The sequence below is a fragment of the Epinephelus fuscoguttatus genome, linkage group LG18 (genome assembly GCF_011397635.1).
Source record: "Epinephelus fuscoguttatus linkage group LG18, E.fuscoguttatus.final_Chr_v1".
In the NCBI taxonomy this organism is placed as follows: Eukaryota; Metazoa; Chordata; class Actinopteri; order Perciformes; family Serranidae; genus Epinephelus; species Epinephelus fuscoguttatus.
In genome coordinates this window covers 11,733,366-11,753,415 of record NC_064769.1, presented here as the reverse complement: position 1 = coordinate 11,753,415, position 20,050 = coordinate 11,733,366, and the positions used below count along the sequence as shown (strand labels likewise).

Genomic DNA, 20,050 nt, shown 5'->3' with positions numbered 1-20,050 from the left:
ACACAAGTGTACAAAGATAGGAACCAACATCACGAATGTGAGAGCTGAGGAGGGGCGTTCTCAGGCACAGTACGAATCATTTGAATATGAATACGCTTCGTCTTCTTACCTTCTCACTTCCTAATATAATATAACTACTAGACTCGAACATTTGTCCCCAAGACAAGAAAGCTGCAGGAAACACATAACATTTACCTATGATTCATGTTTATTCACTCATTGACAACAAACAGACACATTAAATCCTCACAGGTCAGTTACATTTACCTATCAGCGTTCATGTGCCTTACAGAAAATGATTCTGGATTTCCTAATCAAGACAGGAAACCATTTCATTGTGTTTAATCTCTACCACCTCTCTTTCCTGACTTTGATTTGTCTTTATATGCCTTTATCCTGGAGGATACTCAGTTCAACAATAAATCAATTTAATGTACTATAAAAGCTCTAACACAAATGTTTAATTTTGTTTTTTCATTAACGTGTTAGCAGCTTTTAACTGCTACAGCTACAGGTTAATCAGTGTAACTAGAGCTTTTGTTATGCTTCTTCGGTCAACATTATTTTTGGAAAATGCGTCTTACTTTTATAAATAATCACATATAAAAAGTCAGTGTTTTTGTACTATCCAGAAGAAAGAGACAGTTAAGTTAAAGCTTCAAAACATATTAACACTCTACATGCACATTTAACACAATTAACATTTAAGGGATGGAAAACAACAAAACTTAAATGCCTTATATTCTGTTGCTTCTGAATAGGGTTGCAACGGTATGAGATTTTCATGATATTATAACAGTCTCAGCAAACATTAGTTTCACAGTATTACGGCATACGGTATTAAACAATTATTATTATTCTTATAAATAACAATTACCCTTAAAGGAATAAAAACATAAGTTTTTTTTGTTGTTGTTGTTATAATTGAAACATGAAACTTTTTTTTTTCAATACCATATATAAGCAAATGTCACGTTATGATAACTGTCAATTTTCATACCACGATATGCGGTTTCACAGTATGCCACTGCAACCCTGCTTCTGAATAGTTTTTTATGCTATAGCTTCACACACACACACACTCACTGTGGCTGCAGAAATAACACCACTCAGTCCTAAAACATGTAACCAGTACAATCAATTCATGCTGAAACCAATTCAAAGTGCTCTTGCTTTGACAAACTGTTCTTCTGATGGTATCCCTGCGTCCTCTGATCCTCCCTCCCCAATGAGTACATTTTTCACATTCCCGTCAGCGTCCATGACCACAGCAGTCCTCTTCAGCTCCTCATAGCGCGTCTGTCGATCAGCAACAGCCACGCAGGCGGCCAGCACCTCATCAGACTCAAAGTCATACTCCTGCTCGAGCTCGGGGGCATTTAGGATCTGTTTTTTGGCCTCCTCCTCTTGCCGAGCCTTCTCCTTGGTTGCTAAATGCTGCTTCTGTAGCCTGGATGCCCACTCCAGGTCTTCCTCCCATAGTGTGCGCTCTGATGGACACAGGTGGATTGCAACCTGGAAGGACCTCACAGCCTACAGGGACAGGTACAGCGTGAGCTTAGGATTCAACACAAGCTTTTAGGGCTGGTCATGAAAATAGGTAAAAGCGAATTTGTGGTCTTCAACAAATCAAATGTTTAGCCGGAATTCTTTCAGGCGTTTTTTGCAGGTTACCTGTAATTCTCACAGATGAATGGTATGACATTGGCATCTGTGCAGCTGGATGAGCAGATGGGTGCATCATCAGCATGTCTACAAGCAAGACCCTGACATTCTTTGTGTTGTGTTGCAGACAGATTTATAGTTTCATTAAGAAGACATCAATATCTCTCAGCTGACTGTGCAGTTGTAGATCGATGTTAAAATTATAGTCTCGTTGAACAGACATACAGATGGCCTCCAAACGTTTACGGGACCTGATGTCAAGCTTTAGTTGCGAGGATTTGTCTGGGAATCGGAGAAATAAATCCATCCCTACATTCTATCCCGATGAGCTCATAAATGGGATGGCTGCAATCTATCAGGCACATGCTATGGAGAAAATGCTATGTAATGGGAGGTCTGTGTTAATATGGTAATAAATCCAATCAGCTAAGTTAGATAAGATAACTTGATTGTAATCCACTAAATCCTACGATTTACTTTTACCTGTAGTGTTATTTTATAAATCTAGATTGTTTTGGTGTGTGTTGCAGAGTGATGGAGATATCGGCCGTAAAGATGTCTGCCTTCTCTCCAATATAATGTAACTAGATGGCACTCAGCTTGTGGTGCTCAAAGCACCAAAAAAATTATTTGACAAACTAAACAGTCAAATGTCTCTTTCCAGAAATCATGACCCGGTTACTCAAGAGATCCAGACCTTGTTGTGAGCAGTTTAATGTAGGAACTATTTTTTTCCTACCAAACTACACCAGCTAACCGTAACACCACACAGGCCGAAGCATATGTGCTCTTGACAGCACAAGTTGTAAGCTAAAGTTATTATTGTTTTGGATTTTTTCATTCATTCATTCATTCATCTTCTAACCGCTTCATCCTCTTGAGGGTCGCGGGGGGGCTGGAGCCTATCCCAGCTGACATCGGGCGAGAGGCAGGGTACACCCTGGACAGGTCGCCAGACTATCACAGGGCTGACACATAGAGACAAACAACCATTCACGCTCACATTCACACCTATGGACAATTTAGAGTTATCAATTAACCTAGTCCCCAATCTGCATGTCTTTGGACTGTGGGAGGAAGAGAACCCACGCTGACACGGGGAGAACATGCGAACTCCGCACAGAAGGGCTCCCACGCCCGGGATCAAACCGGCAACCCTCTCGCTGTGATTTTTTATTAGTTTTCATTTTTAGATCCTTTTTAATTTTTGTTTTATTGGTTCAGTTTAGTTTCAGTTAGTTTCCAGAGTGGGCTGAGCTGTAACGTTAGCCAGCTCAATGGAGCTAGGTGAGTTAGCAGCAGATGCATACTTCCTTCTGAGCAGTAATATGGTTGTTGGCCGAGTGCCATCTGGTTCCATTCTACTTGAGAGAAACTCTACGGCTGATATCCCCAATACACCAACTGACACCAAAACAATCTGGACTGATAAATAGCACTACAGGTAAAAGGAAAAACATGTATTTCAGATTTTGGGGTGAACTGTTAATTTTGGCCTGCCGTCAAGTTACACACGGAATTAATATTAATTACGGACAGCTCACATGACTTGTTGTGGTGATGTTTGTCATTTGTTTTGTGACTGTTCACTGCCTTTAGGTGATGAGAAAGAGAGGAGAGATAAAAAAAAAACCCATAATACATTTGTGTCGGAGCTTAAAGAATCACATACTGCTGGCACTGTAAAGCCAGACTGTAATAAAAGGAAAGCAATGCTGCAACATTAGCAGACAGTTGACTACGGTAAAGAAAGGATCTGGATTTCATCAGGTCTATTCAAGTCAGTACCGATCCATTATAATATCCCTGGATCTGCCCCAAAAGCTCAGGATCTGTCTTATGGAAGTGTAATACTAAACTGTTGGAGTCCCCTATCGGTTGCTATGTACAGGTGAGAGGACACCATCTCTGACGTGCTACTGAGTTGCACCTGTTCCCAGTGATACAGTGAGCCACACCTCTTACGAAAATACAATCAATCAGTCATCCAAGTCACCCCAATAAAACAAAAGCCTCGTGGCCAACCTGTGGAACAAGTCAGGCTGAGGAAGTGTCACTGATGCATCACACATTAAGCATTTAATGATCAAAACAAAAAGGAACTCTGTTTTTACTCGCCAGCCTTCCCTGGCCTAAAACAACAGCTTTCGTAAAACGGGGATTTGTTGAAAGATGATTATCTTTGATAAGTAATTTAATCTATTTTCTGTCGCAAGGAATTTCTTAAACGTAAAAATAAATTGACATGAGCTGAGTACTTGTTTGGTTTCTTAATAGGAGTCTTACATCAAGCCAACATGGCTTGCAGCTTGATGCTGAGCGTTCTCCACCTGTAACATAAATAACCTGCAGTGTCAACTTCAACTGAAAAAGTCTCTGTCATCTTAACTGTTACCGTTTTCTGATTAATGAAACTGTCTGTGCCTAAAACAACATATCAAGTTTAATCTTGAACAGACTAGACTCTCAATGAGTCTTTATTTCAAAAGTAATTCTTCATCAGACAAAATGCCACAGACGGCAGATTAACTGGCTCCTTACTGAAAATACCAAGAAGATAAATGAAGACGGAGCTGTCATGCTGCAATGTCCAATGTTTTTAAAACATTCAGAGAAAAAACAAAATCAGAAGCGATTTGTTTGTTTTATTTGAGTATTTTCCAGTAGTGGAAATTAGAGAAGGGCAGGAAAATAATGGACTCATGAAAGAGAAAATGGGTAATCACTGCACTCACATTTGCACAAACAGGTACTACTCAAACATGTTGATGCACACGAAGCTCTAAAACTCGACTGAACAAGCCTTGCTAAAAATAGATGTGCCTTTTTTTCCCTTCCTTCCCAATAGCTCCATTATACAGGGAGGTGTGTCTATATTTGGTTTAGTTTGAGCTCAGGTAACTTTCAACACTTCCCATTGTTGTTTTTGGTGCCGTAGGACAGGTCTCTCGCTCTTTGAGTGACATGCAGTGCCATTAGCTGAAGGGTTTTGGAGTTCAGTCCTGTTTCCTTGGCTCCAAAATGGGCAAATGGTGTAACTGAGAACAGCGGGTTTCATACACCCACAGGTCCCGGCGTGTTCTGGGGCAATTTCAGCAATCGTCCATGCCCCAGGCGACAGTGGGAGTGCTTTGAAAGGGGAACATCTCAAGCGAAAGTTTGCAGAAAGTAGTAAACAGAAATAACTGACGTATCTTAACAGACCTTCAAAAGCGAAGACAGATCTGATTAATAGCTGGCTGCAATAACAGGTGTAGTTCATTGCAAAAACAAACATCCCAAAATGAGATGGGGCCGTTCCAATGAAGATCATTAGTGTCTGACTGAGCAAGAGGCCATCAATTTCATGAAACCCTACTGAGTGAATGTTGGTATAGTCTATATATGCCAGCTTGATTTTTGGTGTGTTTGCACAAAACACAAAATACAAAATGGTGTCTATTTGACCACAACCAAACAATGCATTTGTTTTTAATCACTGCAGTCTCTGCCACCCCTACTATAGCGTCATCTGCAATTAGTGAACAATGTTCTGTGACTTTTGTTTCCTCCCGCTATGACTCACAAATTCCTCCATCTGGTACTCTCATTTGTTTACAGCCCTAAATTTGACTGCAGTTTGACAGCTTTTGTGAACCTAATGCGTTTTCATTTGGAGTGTATTGCCAGCCATACTCACCAGGTCCACCTCTCCAAGGTTGAGCTGGGCGCGGCCCAGAGTCTGCCAGCCCTCCCACCAAAGGGGGCTTAATTTCACTGCCATCTCTCCAGCCTTCACAGCAGGGAACACTTCCTGCAAAATGGTCAGTGCCTGTGGAGACATCAGACATGGTTAAAGACTCTGTATTACCATATTCCCACCAAAATTAGCATGTATGCAGGTTTTTTTTAAACATGGGAAAACCCATTGACAACAGGTGACAGACTGCCTTCCCATTGCCAGTAGCCATTTTTTCCCTATTGTGTCACATTTGATGTCACAGGTAGGCTGCATAGCAGGTTCATTAACAGTGTAAAGCGGGTTGGAGGCCAGTGAAAACAGTGGTCTCTTCTTTTTAAATCTCTTACTTGTTCAGTTTCTCTCTCAAACTTTGTACCGACTAAATTTTGAATTTTGTTTAAATGCTGCTTGGACAGAAACAGATGGTATTTTGTGGCACACTGTGCAATGATGCACCTGAAAAGGAGCTAAAATTAGCGCCTCCACCCAGGTGTTGCATTTTCATCACTGCTAACCAAAGCAGATTGGAGCTGATAAATACCCTAGACTACTACAGTGTCAATTGTCCTGGGAATAGTTGCTGAATAACCTTTCCATTAAACACAAGAGCCAAATGTTAGCAGGTTTTTTTGTCCAGTAAGAAAGGCACTTAAGAGTTACCTTTACAAAGGACAACAAAAGCGTGATTCCTGATATTACCACAGTATGGGCAAAATAAAAAAATAATGGTTTAACTAATTTTTAAACTAAAAAAATGGCAATTATTTTCTGCTTCTAGTTTTCAAATGTGAATATTTACTGTTCTTATTTGTCTTATATGATGCAACTTAGATATCTTATCTGATTTTAGACTGTTGGTCAGAAAAAACAGGACATTTGACAATGTCACCGAGGAACGTGTGATGTGACTCATTCACTATTAGAACGAACTATACAGCAAACAACAAAAGCACAGTCACGATCATGAAATGACTTTGTGTAATTCACTTATCAATGCTCACATTTAACAGTGCTGCAGCGAACTCATTAACCTCTTCAACCTTGCCACGCCGAGCAGAGTCTTACAGTATGAATCATATTCAGACACTATGCAGATGAATGCATGCACTATCATCAGGACATTTTTTAATTTTGCTTTGCTGTCATGTAGGAGACAAGCTATCAAGGAGCTTAAACCACCGTGCAACCATTTGCATAACTATCTGTAAGAAAACTAATTTGAGAAAAAAAGTTACTCATAAGGGTTCACTAATCATTGGCTGTTGTAGAGTGCAGTTTTTGCCTGGGGCTGCAATTGTACCACAAGTGCCTTGTATTGTTGCTATGTCCATCAGGAGATATATATAGGTTTAAATTTGAGCAGCTCTCTGCTGGAATTAAAGTGTGTTAGTACACTGTTAGTGTCAGTACATCATCTCACTATGATACACATTATGTTATTCGAAATCTGTTTACTCACACATCCTTGACAAGGTTGCCCTTGTGACCAAAAAAAACAACAAGCCCAGAATTAAAAAGTTGCTGTCACAATCCCTGTGCTGAAGGAATCCATGATAAGTTGCCTGAATAATTACAGACCTGTCACATTTACATCTACGTTAATGAAAAAATCTTGGAGCACCTAGTATGTAAACACCTATCCAACGCAGTCAGCTAAGAACCCTAGCAGTTTGCATACAGGGCATAAAGATCTGTAGTGGATGCTTCCGTCTCCATTTCATCCTGCAGCACTTAGAATCTCTGCTTTTAATACTATCTGACCTGCAAAACATGTTTCATAAGTTGTAGCAAATAGGAGACGATCACTCTTATTGGGTTGGACTCCTGACTTTCAACAGCATAGAACATAGGTGGACAAATTAACAACAGACTCTCTGAAACCTGATACATAAACACTGCTGCACCTCAGGGTTGCGGACTATCACGTCTCCTGTATTCATTGTTCACACTGCTGCTACAACATGGAACTGAATATTTCCAAAACTTAAATGGTAAATGGACCTGCACTTGTATAGCGCCTTTCTGGTCTTCCAACCACTCACAGCGCTTTTTACACTATAGCCATTTTTAGATAGGAATTGTGCAAATTTGCAGGAAAGCCCAATCAGTCTTTTTTCAGCACTGGCAGTATAAAAACATAATCGGGGAGTGCAGCAAAATGCCGCCTGCCTACTTTTGTTTATACAGAATGTGCCTTTTTTGGGGCAATGGGGGACGTGAGCAAGTAACAAAACCTTTAGCTCAGCGTGTGACGTAAACAATGACGTACTCCGAGGGAAGCCACGGCTGGTCAGTCCTCCGGCGATTGTCTCGTAAGTCGGCCCCTCCTTCACCGTCCCTGTCATTTGACGGTTAATGGCCTCTTCATTTGCGAGGACAAGGAGGGCACACAATTCTTTGTCTCCCCAGTTGCTCATCTTTACAGTGTCTGTCAGGTTTGTGTTTCCCTCTTTCTACTAGCTGCTCATTCCTGCTATCAGCTGTTTCCTGTTTATCCACCGCCAGTGGGTTGCACGTGTGGCGTCATCAACAGTTCCTCCCACAAGTCATCAACAGCCCCTCCCATGGCGGAAGGGCGCCTCGTTCTTTTTAAACCAAAAAGGTTCCGCCAATATGTCTACCCTACAAGGCGGAAAATTGGGCACCTCGGATCAACTTACCAATCCGGCTCTGTGTGTCTAAACGCTCGCAACTTGCCGGCAAAATGGCCCAACATTCGCCGAAAATCTGGCAGTGTAAAAGGGGATTATGAGTCACATTCACCCATTCGTACACTGGTGAGGCTATCATACCATACAAGGTGCCACCTGCTCCTCAGTTTTCACACACTGATGGAACGGCCATCGGAAGAACTTAAGGCTGTCCACTCTTTTCACCTCCACCGGGAGCAATTTGGGGTTCAGTATCTTGCTCAAGGATGCTTTGACATGCGGAATGTCACAAGCACAAGCCTCTCGTCCATGAGTAGATGCATGTTTCCTTCTGTGCAGTGATAGGGCTGGCGGGTGTAGATTATGTATCAGAGAGGGCAGACCTCTCAAAGGCTGATATCTCAAACACTTGGCATCTCACACCAAAACAGTCTGGATTTATAAACAGCCCTGCAGGTCAGAGGAAAAATATGTCTTTCTGATTGTGGAGTGAACTGCCCCTGTAATCACCTGGAGGTGGAAAGAGTGAACAGCCTTAAATTCTTCAGAACAACAATTTTATAATCTGTGAAATGGGATGACAACCCAATCTGCATCACTAAAAATGCCTATCAAAGACTCTGTCCTGCACCAGATCAAAAGTTTGGGGTGTCTAGTAGGGCTGCCCCCTGAAAGTCAGAGATTCGAATCACCTGTTGAAGAACCCTCAGTCAACTGAGACTCCTCAAGCCCAGCAGTCATTTTTTTTCTTTTTTCTCTTGTCGGTCCGTGTACTTCTGGGATGCTCTGTGGTAAGCCTAGTTAGCATGCATTAGCTCAGAGGGCTGATATGACTTGTTTACTATATTACACGAACATTACTTCCACCCTGAACATTCCGCCAAACCTTATGTGGAAACAAAGGAACGAGCCAACAAGTCAATATCTGTATTGAACAGTCAGATCTGATTCAACTGACAGAAGTCTGAGCTAGGTACAGTTCTCGTGTCTAAAGAGGGAACACTGCAGTTCTAAAGCACCTGACAGTTTATTCTTACTTTGCACTAGACCCTCCTCTTGTTAATATCTTAAATCCATGGATGTATGTAGCGTTTTATGGGCTGGAAGTTATGTATTATATTCTTTTTTAAGTGTGTGCTGACTGTCATGCTGTTATTGTTTGATTTGTCGTGAGCACACTGTGGCAAATTCCTAACAACTTAGTTGTATCACGATGACGTACTGAATCGCAACTCTTGAGTGAGCCTCTACAAGAAATTAAGATGCAAGAATAGCGGCGATTTATGCTGAAATAAAATACACAGTGGTATACTGAACCCAAACCACATTCAGCATCTTGGTATAAGTTTTATCATCCCCCTACTTCCTGTGCTTGATACATCTGCACACCCAGTGATAGGCTAATAATACTCAAATGTCTCTGTATGAATACTGAAAACCAAAAGAGCATGAGAGCTGTAAAACTATTAAAATGCATGGAGCAGAGTGTCTTTGGTTCTTACTGAAGGAAGATTTTAAAAGACAAATATCAAAATGTAACATAGCAAGCCCAATTAATCTCACTACAACAGTGTTTTTATGAATTGACTGGTCACCTATCACTAACACAAACCCTCCATATCTCCAGGACAATGTGGTGACAGTCTCATAAATGAAGTCACTTTCCTCCAGAGCGCATGACGGCCTGCTGTAACAGACACACAGACTGACAGGGGGACGTATAAGGCCCAATACTGATTGAGTTAAATCGGAAGAAAGTGATGAGGGGAAGTAGATGACCAGCATCAGTGTAAGCACCCTCGTCATCTGGGCCAGTAATGAGAATATGATGAGATCCAGCCTATTTTCAGCCTGATAATGGACACTAATAGGTTTGATGTGCTATACATGTGTAGTCAAACACACTGGAGCTGAATCTAAGCAGAAACATCTGTGCTTATGTCATGCCTCAAGTTAGTCATAGCATGCAGGGGAGGGAAAAATCCTCTTTGTGGTGGTTTTCCAGGCCTGGTCCTCTAATGATTTCCTTCTCAAATATCCTACAATGGATAATATTATATTAGGCATACAGCGGCTATGGCTATAAGGAGAGATTTTATTGTGTTAGTAGTAGTAAATGAATAAGAAATAATGGAGTCAGTCTGTCTACCTCCTGTGGCTTCCTCACTTTTTCCTAAATATATATGGTAACCATTTGCTCAAAGATGCCTATGTTAGAACAAAAGGGAAAAAAGCTGAGGAATGATGACAGAACTCTAGACAAAAGAAGGACACAAATCTATCAACCTAGAGGAGGAGGAAGTGAAAGGAACAACATTAAGGAACACGGAAATTGAACTGAAAAAGCTAAAACATGGAAGCAGTTGGAAACATGCCGCAGCTCTGTCATCACTGTGCTGATATCACTTATGCTTAAAAGCATACCAAAGTGGCAGCTGAAAGAGGGTCTATGTGGCCATGACGGCTTTGAAATAATCACACATACACAGCACGCAAGCGAGGATATGAGGAAGTGTGTAAACAGCGTGCTGGTGGTCAGTAGAGCTCCCAAACCAAAGGACGTGAACCAAATATGTGTTCAGTTATCTTGAAGGTTGCTGCAAGTGACTGATTTACTGTTTATTGGCTATGATTTCCTTGGCGTATCCTGCACACAAAAACCCTGTCAGATTTATATATTGTCCTGCCCAGATGTAAAACTCTACAGGCAGCTGTGAGACTGCATCACATTTCAGATATGGTAATTAATTTAGTCACCAGTTAGCCTAAATTGCATGTCTTTGGACTGTGGGGGAAGCCGGAGTACCCAGAGAAAGCCACCGGGTCCAAACCAGGAAGCCTCTTGCTGTGAGGCGATAATGCTAACCACTACACCACTGTGCCGCCCATCACAGTTTCTGTCAATAGAGTCTGGGTGGCTTTGAAGATGACGATATAACAGCTACAGTTCCCCGTTGGAAAGGCCTGTCTGATAGGAACATAAACTAGTGAAAAAAATCAAAATATTGCGCACACTTAAACTGATATTGATTTTCTAGGTGGTCTTTTTTTAAGGAGGCTAAAATGTGTTTTGCCCCCATCCAAAGCCACCAGACTCCTTTGACAGAAGCCATATTTATAGCATGGAACATGAGCCGCCGGGTTTTGATAAGGAGAAGGACTGTGTGGAATAAAATAGACCATATCTCTGATTTGGCTGCATCTTGTTTTTTTTCTTTACTGTTCAACGTTACTGTTATGGGAGTGCAATGCTAAATCAGTGTAGTACTCTTTTAAGACATAATTGGGGAAAATGTGAACCTATCTTTAAAAACAGCAGGAGAAATGATTAACACAGAGACAAAATGAGTAAACAATAAAAATATATATTTATAATTTACCTGAGACTTCATTTCATACAGTAGTGGATTGTCTGGAGTCAGCTGAATGGCCTCATCCAACTTCTTAATGGCCTCCCAGTGCCTAAAGAAAACACACACATCGTTTAACCAGACATTATAGAGCTGGGGGATTAATCACATAGGTGACTGTTTATGGCATCATAAACTGCAGAAGCTTTGCAGCATGATATACTACTCCATAGACATGCATCTAAATTATTTACAGTGCATAAATGTTTATTGACTATGATCTAAAGTTACCCAAAGCTATCAACGCCCTACACGGACATCTTGGACTACATGGAGTTAACATGACTTTGTATCAACTTTGGCTCATGTTCAATTCTTTGGTATAACACGGCGCTGAAGCATGACAGACTCAAATAGACAGCCATATAAAGCGGTGAAATTAGACACAGTTTGGTTGTCCCCGCCCTGACACTTGATATACGTTATGTAACCTAACATAAGGCCGCTGACATGTTTGCTCAGTAGATAACATGAAGACCTTTTCCCTGGAAATTTGTGTTGGTGCTTGTTATAGAGAAGTCAGAGCCCCTATCATGTCTTTCCGTTCTTATATAAGACTTCTTACAAGCTGATATAAATAGACTTTTAAGGAACATTGCTGAGTCGTGTAGTGTAGCAGCCAATAATGTAACAACTTCCTGAAAATGTCCTAAAATTTGCAAATGACCTGTTTGAAAATGTAATAAACCACAATAATGTAATAACTTGACTGATAATGTTACAATGTAAAAAGTATACTTTTTTTCTCTGTGAAATGTAAAGTCAGCAAGAATACATAATCTTGTATTGCCATGTTTTCCTACTGTAAACACTAACATTTGACGCTAATTTTATGTTTTGGAAACTCTAGGCTTTCTATAGAATTTGAAATTTACAACAGATAGCAAGTTATTGGGCAAAGATGCATTAAACTAAAATCCCTACCAAAAGGAAATGAACCCGCTCATATCCATGATGATTGATTGTTGTCCAAGATTGTCCATTAGACCAGAGTAGATACGAGATTAGACACTATCAGAAGATGACAAAAGCTGCAAGAAAATGTTCCACAAGTGAGCAGTAAAAGCGAAGTCAATTCAATCTCCATGAAATTTTACTTTTTCATCTGAGTCAACAGTGATTCCTATTGAATAAAGTTTCTCTTTTGCATCACCTGATCTTGCAAAATTTCTGCGTGGGTAGAAGGAAGTGTACACACCCAAATTCAAACCTAAATACCAGTGAATATGTTAAATAAATACATTTGAACAGTACAAGCAAACTCTCTTAGTAACTCAGAAACGGTAACCACAAATGGGAAGTGGAAAGACAGAAGTTGTACTGCTAAAATGTATTAATTCACTGCTTACTAGAGATCTAGTCATGGCTACCCAGCATTACACTAATACAGCTTAAATATGTATTTTGGCTTAGGGTAGGATGTGATTTCACTTTGGTTTACAGTACAGTTCTTTTGAAATGTTATAATAATATAAATCAGGATATTTCATTACATTATTGGTCACATTATTTTATTATTGGGTTTTATTAACTAATTTTCAGGAAACTATTGGATTATTGAAAACTACAAGTCACCCCTCCCATTCGTTTTATGTATTTGAGTTATTCTGTATTTTTACTCAAATAAAAAGTTCTAATGGGGTGTGTGTAAAGGCATCAGGCACTACAATTTAATACTTTTTAAGACCTTTTCAAGATCATTTTAACCAAATTTAAGAATGATTTAGGACAAATGATCTTTCTTTTCAAGCATTGCGAGTAAGAATAAAGATATGTTGTCTCGTGCAGAGGTAGGTTTTATGTAGGAAAACAGTTATTAGAGTGAGTTAAGTTAATCTACATTTTGCCAACAGGTAAGTGCAAGTATAAAGTAAAAGACAGTATTAGGTTCAGTGTACTTTTATGCAGATGAGCGTGGCTTATTTTGACAAAAACAAATGAAAAGATGGATAAAATAATATAAAATGTTCGTGTCACTTAAGCCCTCACAAACTCAAATTTAAGACTATTTAATGACTTTTAAGCTAATATGTCAAGACTGCTGACACCCTATCTAACTAGAACTTATTGACCTTTGTCCTATAAATAGAGTGAAAAAGGAGAAATGGCTCCCAGTCCCAGTACGATATGCTGCACTGGCTTCTTGATGCTGTAAAGCTGCAAGCATACCCCACACCAGCTGTCCACCTGTCTACCTGTGTGACAGAATGGCAGCACAGAGTATAAAAGGGCTGCAGCAGGCTAAACAAACACACTCAGATCTACCGAGGTAAAATGATAGGTTGCAAATCAATCTCTTGAGCTAGGGAGAGACTGAGATTGGCCACTAGCTTCTTTCCAGACATATGAGAAGAACAATAAACAGGATTTGCATACATTTGGGCAGAAGTCACGCTGCAGCTGTCACCACTGTAGCCTACTTATCTGTTGTACATAGACTATTCTTTGGGCTTCTGACAAGCAGATATTTGCTTGTTTAACACACTGAAAGGACACAGATATATATGTTCATGTTCACTCGAACAATGCTCTCCTGTTCCTCAAGTCAATATTGACTCAAGAATCATTGCAATAGCCTGATCAAGACAAAGGCTTAGAAAGATTATGCAGTGAAAACCTTGGTTTGACGATACATGTCTGTCGTGTCCATAACTTTTATAGCTTAATGGAGAAGGATATCCTGAAAACTTAAAAGCAACTAAAACCACACAGTGAGACCATTAATGCTGATCACTTATAAAACTCATACTATAGCCAGAACCAGGATCAAGCTTGAGACAACATCTACCACTGTTATCTACCACTGTTAACAGTCAGAGACATGAGTGAGGAAATGGAACTAGAGCGATGTGGAAACCGCACCAACAAATGAGGCAAAAGACACTGCAAAATCATGTGAGGAAATTAAGCAATAGGTAATACACCCCTTGAAGCCTGAGCGCTAAAAACAACTCCTCTACTGTTATCACATCTCTGTACATCAGTCAAAGTAACAACAATAAGAGAAGTGAGATAAACAGAAGCCTGCAATCATTGGAAAGATCTAAGTGCACTCTCATATGTAGTTTCAAGAAAAAGTCAACAAATATGAAACAAATCAGGATATTGGCATCTTGTTATTGTGCTGAAAAGAATAGGAGGCTGGGACATTACGATCACATTACACACTGCTGTCTCAAAGAGGGAAACATCCCTAACACATGGTTATGATGACAACACTTAACTACTAAACTAATCTAAACCACACACAAACACACAAAACAGACCCCCAGATGTTACTGAACATTTCAAATAGCTCCCCGGAGCCAAATCACAACTTGCAATCAGTTTTCACCTGAAAAACTGACTCAGCACGGCAGCTGGAAGCCAGACAAATCAGAAAACTATGAGAAGTATTTGGATGATTAGGTGACTTGCTGCCTTGCAACACTCCCACACCTCCCAAGTTACTGTTTTAACCAGATATTAAAGACATAAAGTGAGCATAACTCCCGACTGCATGGCCTTCTTTTTTCACCTCTGTGTTTTTATTAAATTGTTTGACGTTTCTGAAACAATTGGCATGTTTCTTTTTGTCTAAGTGAAGGAGGGAGCTGTAAGTCATCTTTTGTACGACATATCTGAAAGGCCTGTTGAGCCTAAATCTTTCTGCAGCTGTTGCATATATTTAGAAGACTCCCAAAATAAATCAATATTTACAAATGAATGCACAATGTGTTTTGCATAACAATCTTTTGGAGTGTTTGTTTGTTTAACCATTCACTAATCAGTCAGTCAGACAATGGGCATTCTTTATTTTCCTTTCATGTGAGCAGTTCATGAATGAAAGTGTCACCCAGCGGATTCATGCATACACAACAATGACAGGGCAGTCTGTCATCCTTTTTAAGATTCTACTCTGCATGACAGTATTACCCAATGTTACAGAAAACGTGTGCTACTGTATGAAGACTACTGTGTGGAAAATCTCACATATGGTAAAACTGCCAAATCTGTTAATATTGACTGTGGTTGGTTAAACCCTGGTAACTGCTGGACTGCGGGAAACTTAGCCCTGCTGTGGCTGGTTATTCTAGTTAATTTACATAAAGCAATAACCGTTGACCTTAAAATGTTTGAAAAAAGTTGCACTAAAACTTCTACCTCATTCACGAATATGTGCGTTCTTACCAATGTGCGTATGTTAGTGACTCTGAATATTTTTAACTGACAGGCGCGTGCCGACTAGTTGCAATCAGCCTACAATTTCTCTGCACTACAAATACTTTTGCTGAGAGGTGGATCATGAAAAAAGCAATGAAGTTGTTTCTACATATTAGTGAATGTCTTGGCAGTCGTTTACAGCTTAGAAAACATTCGGCACTCTCTTTAAACACATTATGTCGGTCTCTGAAGATGCTCTCTCTCGTGACCGCATGGGCTGCAATATCTTCTGGCAATGCTAGATATCTTAAAAGGTACAGTGAGTAGGATTTAGGGGGATATATTGGCAGAAATGAAATATAATAAGGATGTTTGCTTTAGTGTATAATCACCTGAAAACAAGAATTGTCCTCATTTATGGAGATTGCCATGTTGCACCACCATGTTTCTACAGTCGTCCAGAACAGACAAAGCAAACACTGGCTCTAGATAGGGCCATTTGCATTTTTGTGTCAGGCACCATAGTTAGTCACCCCTTTGTGAAGAACAGTGTCAGAAAAGCAGATTATTATTTTTATTTATTTATTTATTTTTTTACATGAAACTGCTTTATTCGTGATGAAACTGAAACTGCTTGTTTCAGAGAGGAAGAGACTTCTGCGGGTAATTCAGCTTCCGGTAAAAACCTCCTGAACGTCTGGATCTTAAGTTATGTGAGAAAAAAGGAGTGCACACATTAGCAAGGGCTGGGCTAGCGGCCTGTCTGACAAGCATTGAAGAAACACTGATTTGTAATGTGAAACTCTTTTCTTCAATGTTTTAACCAGTTTAAATCATTTGGTCTGTCTGTGGATAATTCAGCTCCTGGTAAAAACTTCCTTAACAATGAACACTACATGAAATCCAACCAGGAGAAGTTTCAGCTGGTTGTAACCACAGACTGTACAAAAAAAGATGGAAAAAGTCAAAGTACACATCCAATAAATCTATCTCAAAGTTGGTTTCTGTCATTTTAGGTAGTTCTTATCATGCTGATATATGTTCAAGTGTTTGTTTTTCTGATAAGGTTGGTTTTAATGAGTTATCTGACACTATAAAAATGAGATCTGATGTCATGATTGCTAGCTGTGTCTACCAATTGTTGTGCTGTGCAATAAATAGCACTGCTCACACTCAACACCATGGAAATCTCTACTGTGCAGACTCTGGCTCCAAATGACGTCACCAGTGCAATTGGATAAATAATTGTGGATTTATTTTTGTACAATGGGGGTAAGTGGAGACGCATTGTCCATCGTTATACAGTCTGTAGTTGCAATCTACAATCCTCACTGCTAAATCCCCCTAAATCTTATACACTGTTCCTTTAACACCTGCTTGGAGGTAAATCAGGATCTTTTATATACCCTTTTATATACATGTTTTCATGGCACTGGAGATCAGTGGGAGTAGGCGAACATTATAAATCAAATAAATAAAAACAATATAAATCAAAATTGTGTCATTTTAATATGAGTATTCTCATATTCTCCATTGTGAGCCAGAACTGTGACACTCAGATTTTACAATTGAATATTTAAATTATGATAATAATTGATGAGGATGAAAAGGAAACCGGTTTCATTGTTATTTAATGCATGGGTCAATGAACAGTTTTAAATATTGTTGTCTACTGAAGCCTTTTTTTTTAATGAATTTGGTTTTAATGCGCTATGCGTTTAATTAAAAGCTATGCGTTTACATTATTTAAGACAGCCAGGCCTTCATCATCTGTGTGTCTGCGTGGTATGAGGCAATTCTAGTACAAACAAATTCAGGTAAGAAAATATTGACGAATCCCAGATGGGTGCGTAAAATGTTCGTACCCACGGTTCAAGCACAGATTTATGCATATGCATTGTTTGTGAATGACGCCCAATGTGACTCAAAGAGGCTAATCAGAACACACACGGGTACTTGACCAGCTCTTCAATTACATCAGAAGCATCTTAACTTTGGTAATGACGGACTGACATCAGAGGTCAATGTTGTTAGAGGAGATAAAAAAAATCCTGGCTGACATCGCAGACCAGACACCATCTCCAACCACAGAACAGCCATTATGGAGCAGCAGGACATCATTTCCCCCTGCAAAATCCACTTTCTCCTCGCAAATACAATTACAGGAAGTCACTAAGGGCAACAACATTACATCTCTTGGAGTGAGGGGGGTTGCACAAAGTGATTATTATTTGGCTAAAAAGGTCAATTATCGTAGAAGAAATATCAGATAACAGTTTCTGAAAATGGCCTATTTTGTTTTCGAACATCTGTGGCTATCAAAACAAGCCAGCTTCATATAAAGGCAATGCAGTGATCACACAATATGATACTAAATACAGTGCTGCAAGCATTTTTAAAACCAACAAGCAGAGAATTATCACCTAAAATAATGTTTGTTACAACTCTTTGTAAGAGTGTACATCAAATGCTGCTACAATATATTGTATGAGCAGTTTAACCACATCTTTCTTTTAAACAGCACTTTCTGTCTGAAACACATCCCTTAAATTGCTCCATCTTGTTTGTCTTTTTTACTTCTAATACTATTAATATGGGTTGATAGGCCTGAAGACATGGTCAAAATAATAAACTGTAGTTATATCCCTTTACTGAATTAATCCCGAGAGCAATACATCTCCTTAGCTTTTGAAATCCAAATCTATACAAGTGATTGCAGACGCCAAAACACACCATGCTCTTTCATAAAAATACCATTCAACAAAATACAGGGAACACTTAGATGGCTTAACTGTGCCTTTGAAATGAAATATTTATTATATGTTTATCCTTAGTAGTAAGTCAGTGGGGAGCTGTTATAGTTGGGTCTGTGTGCTCTGTACAATGGTGCCCTCCCTTGGAGGATTTATAATATCACATGTCCCTTTTTGTTGGCAATATTGAGCCTCTTTAGACTACTCTGAAGATAAAGCAAGTCTGTCTGATGATCAACTGAGACACATAGTGAGGGACGGAAGTGTTGCTATCCTCATCGCAATCTCCTCTTCCTCCTCGCTCACAGTGAATTTCCTAATTGGTTGTCATTAGCAGATCCTGCTTTAGTTCAGAAGATGATGAACTTGTGGTTCACTGGCTATAGTCATAACTTTCTTTGGACAGTGTGATTAAGCCCCTGCTATAAAACCCAGTTGTCAACGACAAAATGAATCCATCAGCACACAGACAGGAAGCCCTCAGTATCATACAATAAGAAATTATTTATAATCCTGCTTGCTGTACAGAACTGTATTTCAAAGGAAATAATAGCTCATTTGTTCAGCAATAATTGTTCTTATTAAAGCAACAGGTGAGCAAACATTAAGTGCCTAGATTTTACAGTCCACTGCATTTCTCTGAAAACCCTAACTAATCCCGCCACCCACAGAACAACCAGTAGTTTTATGTAGACTTAATATTTGCCTCTATATACAGGCAATTTAACAAAGGGTTTACAAATTGTCCAGATAATTGATGTTTGCTTGTCTCTGTGTGCTATTCTTCAAGCTGTCACTGACATAATATGCACACGGAAAGCACAGAAAACTCCCGGCTTTTAACAGCACCCCTCACCTGCCATGTTCAGCCAGCATTGCACCTTCATCCTTCAGCCTCTTGCTCTTGGTTTCACAGTCCTCCAGCAGGATCTCCCGCCGTCGTTTGATCGCGTGCAGCCAGTCCACGTCCTCATCCTTACTCCGTCCAGCACCTTCAGCCTTCCCCTCTGCCTCAGCCTCAAACTGCTGCACCACCGACTTTGAAACCTTCTCACCAACTTTCCTCTTCCAGCCAAATGAAGCCATCCTGTAGGGAAAATGAAGTGGGGTAGGTGGTGGAGGCGTTTACTGACTATACGCCCAGATATCCTATCTCACCTGAAATCAGTATGTTATCAGTGCTGGAAAATCTACGAAGACTTTTATTCTGAAGTATCAGAAAGCAGGCTAACGTTATATTTTAGCATAATGTTACTATCAGATACTAATGAAGCTTAACGTTACCTGCTACAATAAACCGTATATTCTATTTAAGACAATGCGAATAGCTAGTTGTCCAGTAACTAGTCACAAAAGTAAGACGAGGTAGTAAACAAAATCAACCCTGTCAAAACAACGCTAGCTATCGTTAGCTACAACAACATAGCTAACAGTTGTCCAAACTCTTGACACCTCAGTACGTTTGCTCACACCAGTTGCACTTCAAGTATTACTTCTTACATAACATATTACATTTGTATATGGTAATTTAAGACAGAACAATGTGCTCAGGAGGTATACGCACAGACTTCTACAGCTTTCCGTGGTTTAAACTCGACAAGCTAAAAGAAGCTAACGGCTAGCCATGGTGACCCGGAAGTTGTGTGAATGTTTACATCGTCTCTTAAAGAAACACGACCCGTTTTCTCGCAGTTGAGACGCTAACTA

The 20,050-nt window shown here is 39.8% G+C and overlaps 1 protein-coding gene across 1 annotated transcript; it reads right to left on the bottom strand.

Annotated features, from left to right (window-relative positions):
• Window positions 1–190: 190 nt before the first annotated feature.
• On the bottom strand, window positions 191–19,987 carry ttc33 (tetratricopeptide repeat domain 33). The gene is made up of 5 exons (XM_049604420.1): window positions 19,908–19,987; window positions 19,200–19,430; window positions 11,418–11,499; window positions 5,345–5,476; window positions 191–1,533 (listed from the first exon to the last, which is right to left on the bottom strand). Exons 2-5 carry the CDS (start codon window positions 19,427–19,429, stop codon window positions 1,159–1,161), a joined length of 819 nt encoding a protein of 272 aa, XP_049460377.1. The 5' UTR covers window position 19,430; window positions 19,908–19,987; the 3' UTR covers window positions 191–1,158.
• Window positions 19,988–20,050: the final 63 nt, after the last annotated feature.

Coding starts and splice junctions, on each gene's coding strand:
- ttc33 (XM_049604420.1), bottom strand. CDS start 19,429: ATGGCTTCATTTGGCTGGAAGAGGAAAGTTGGTGAGAAGGTTTCAAAG. Junction 11,500..19,199: donor ATGCTGGCTGAACATGGCAG/GTGAGGGGTGCT, acceptor TGTTTTCTTTAG/GCACTGGGAGGCCATTAAGA. Junction 1,534..5,344: donor ACCTTGGAGAGGTGGACCTG/GTGAGTATGGCT, acceptor CTGTCCCTGTAG/GCTGTGAGGTCCTTCCAGGT.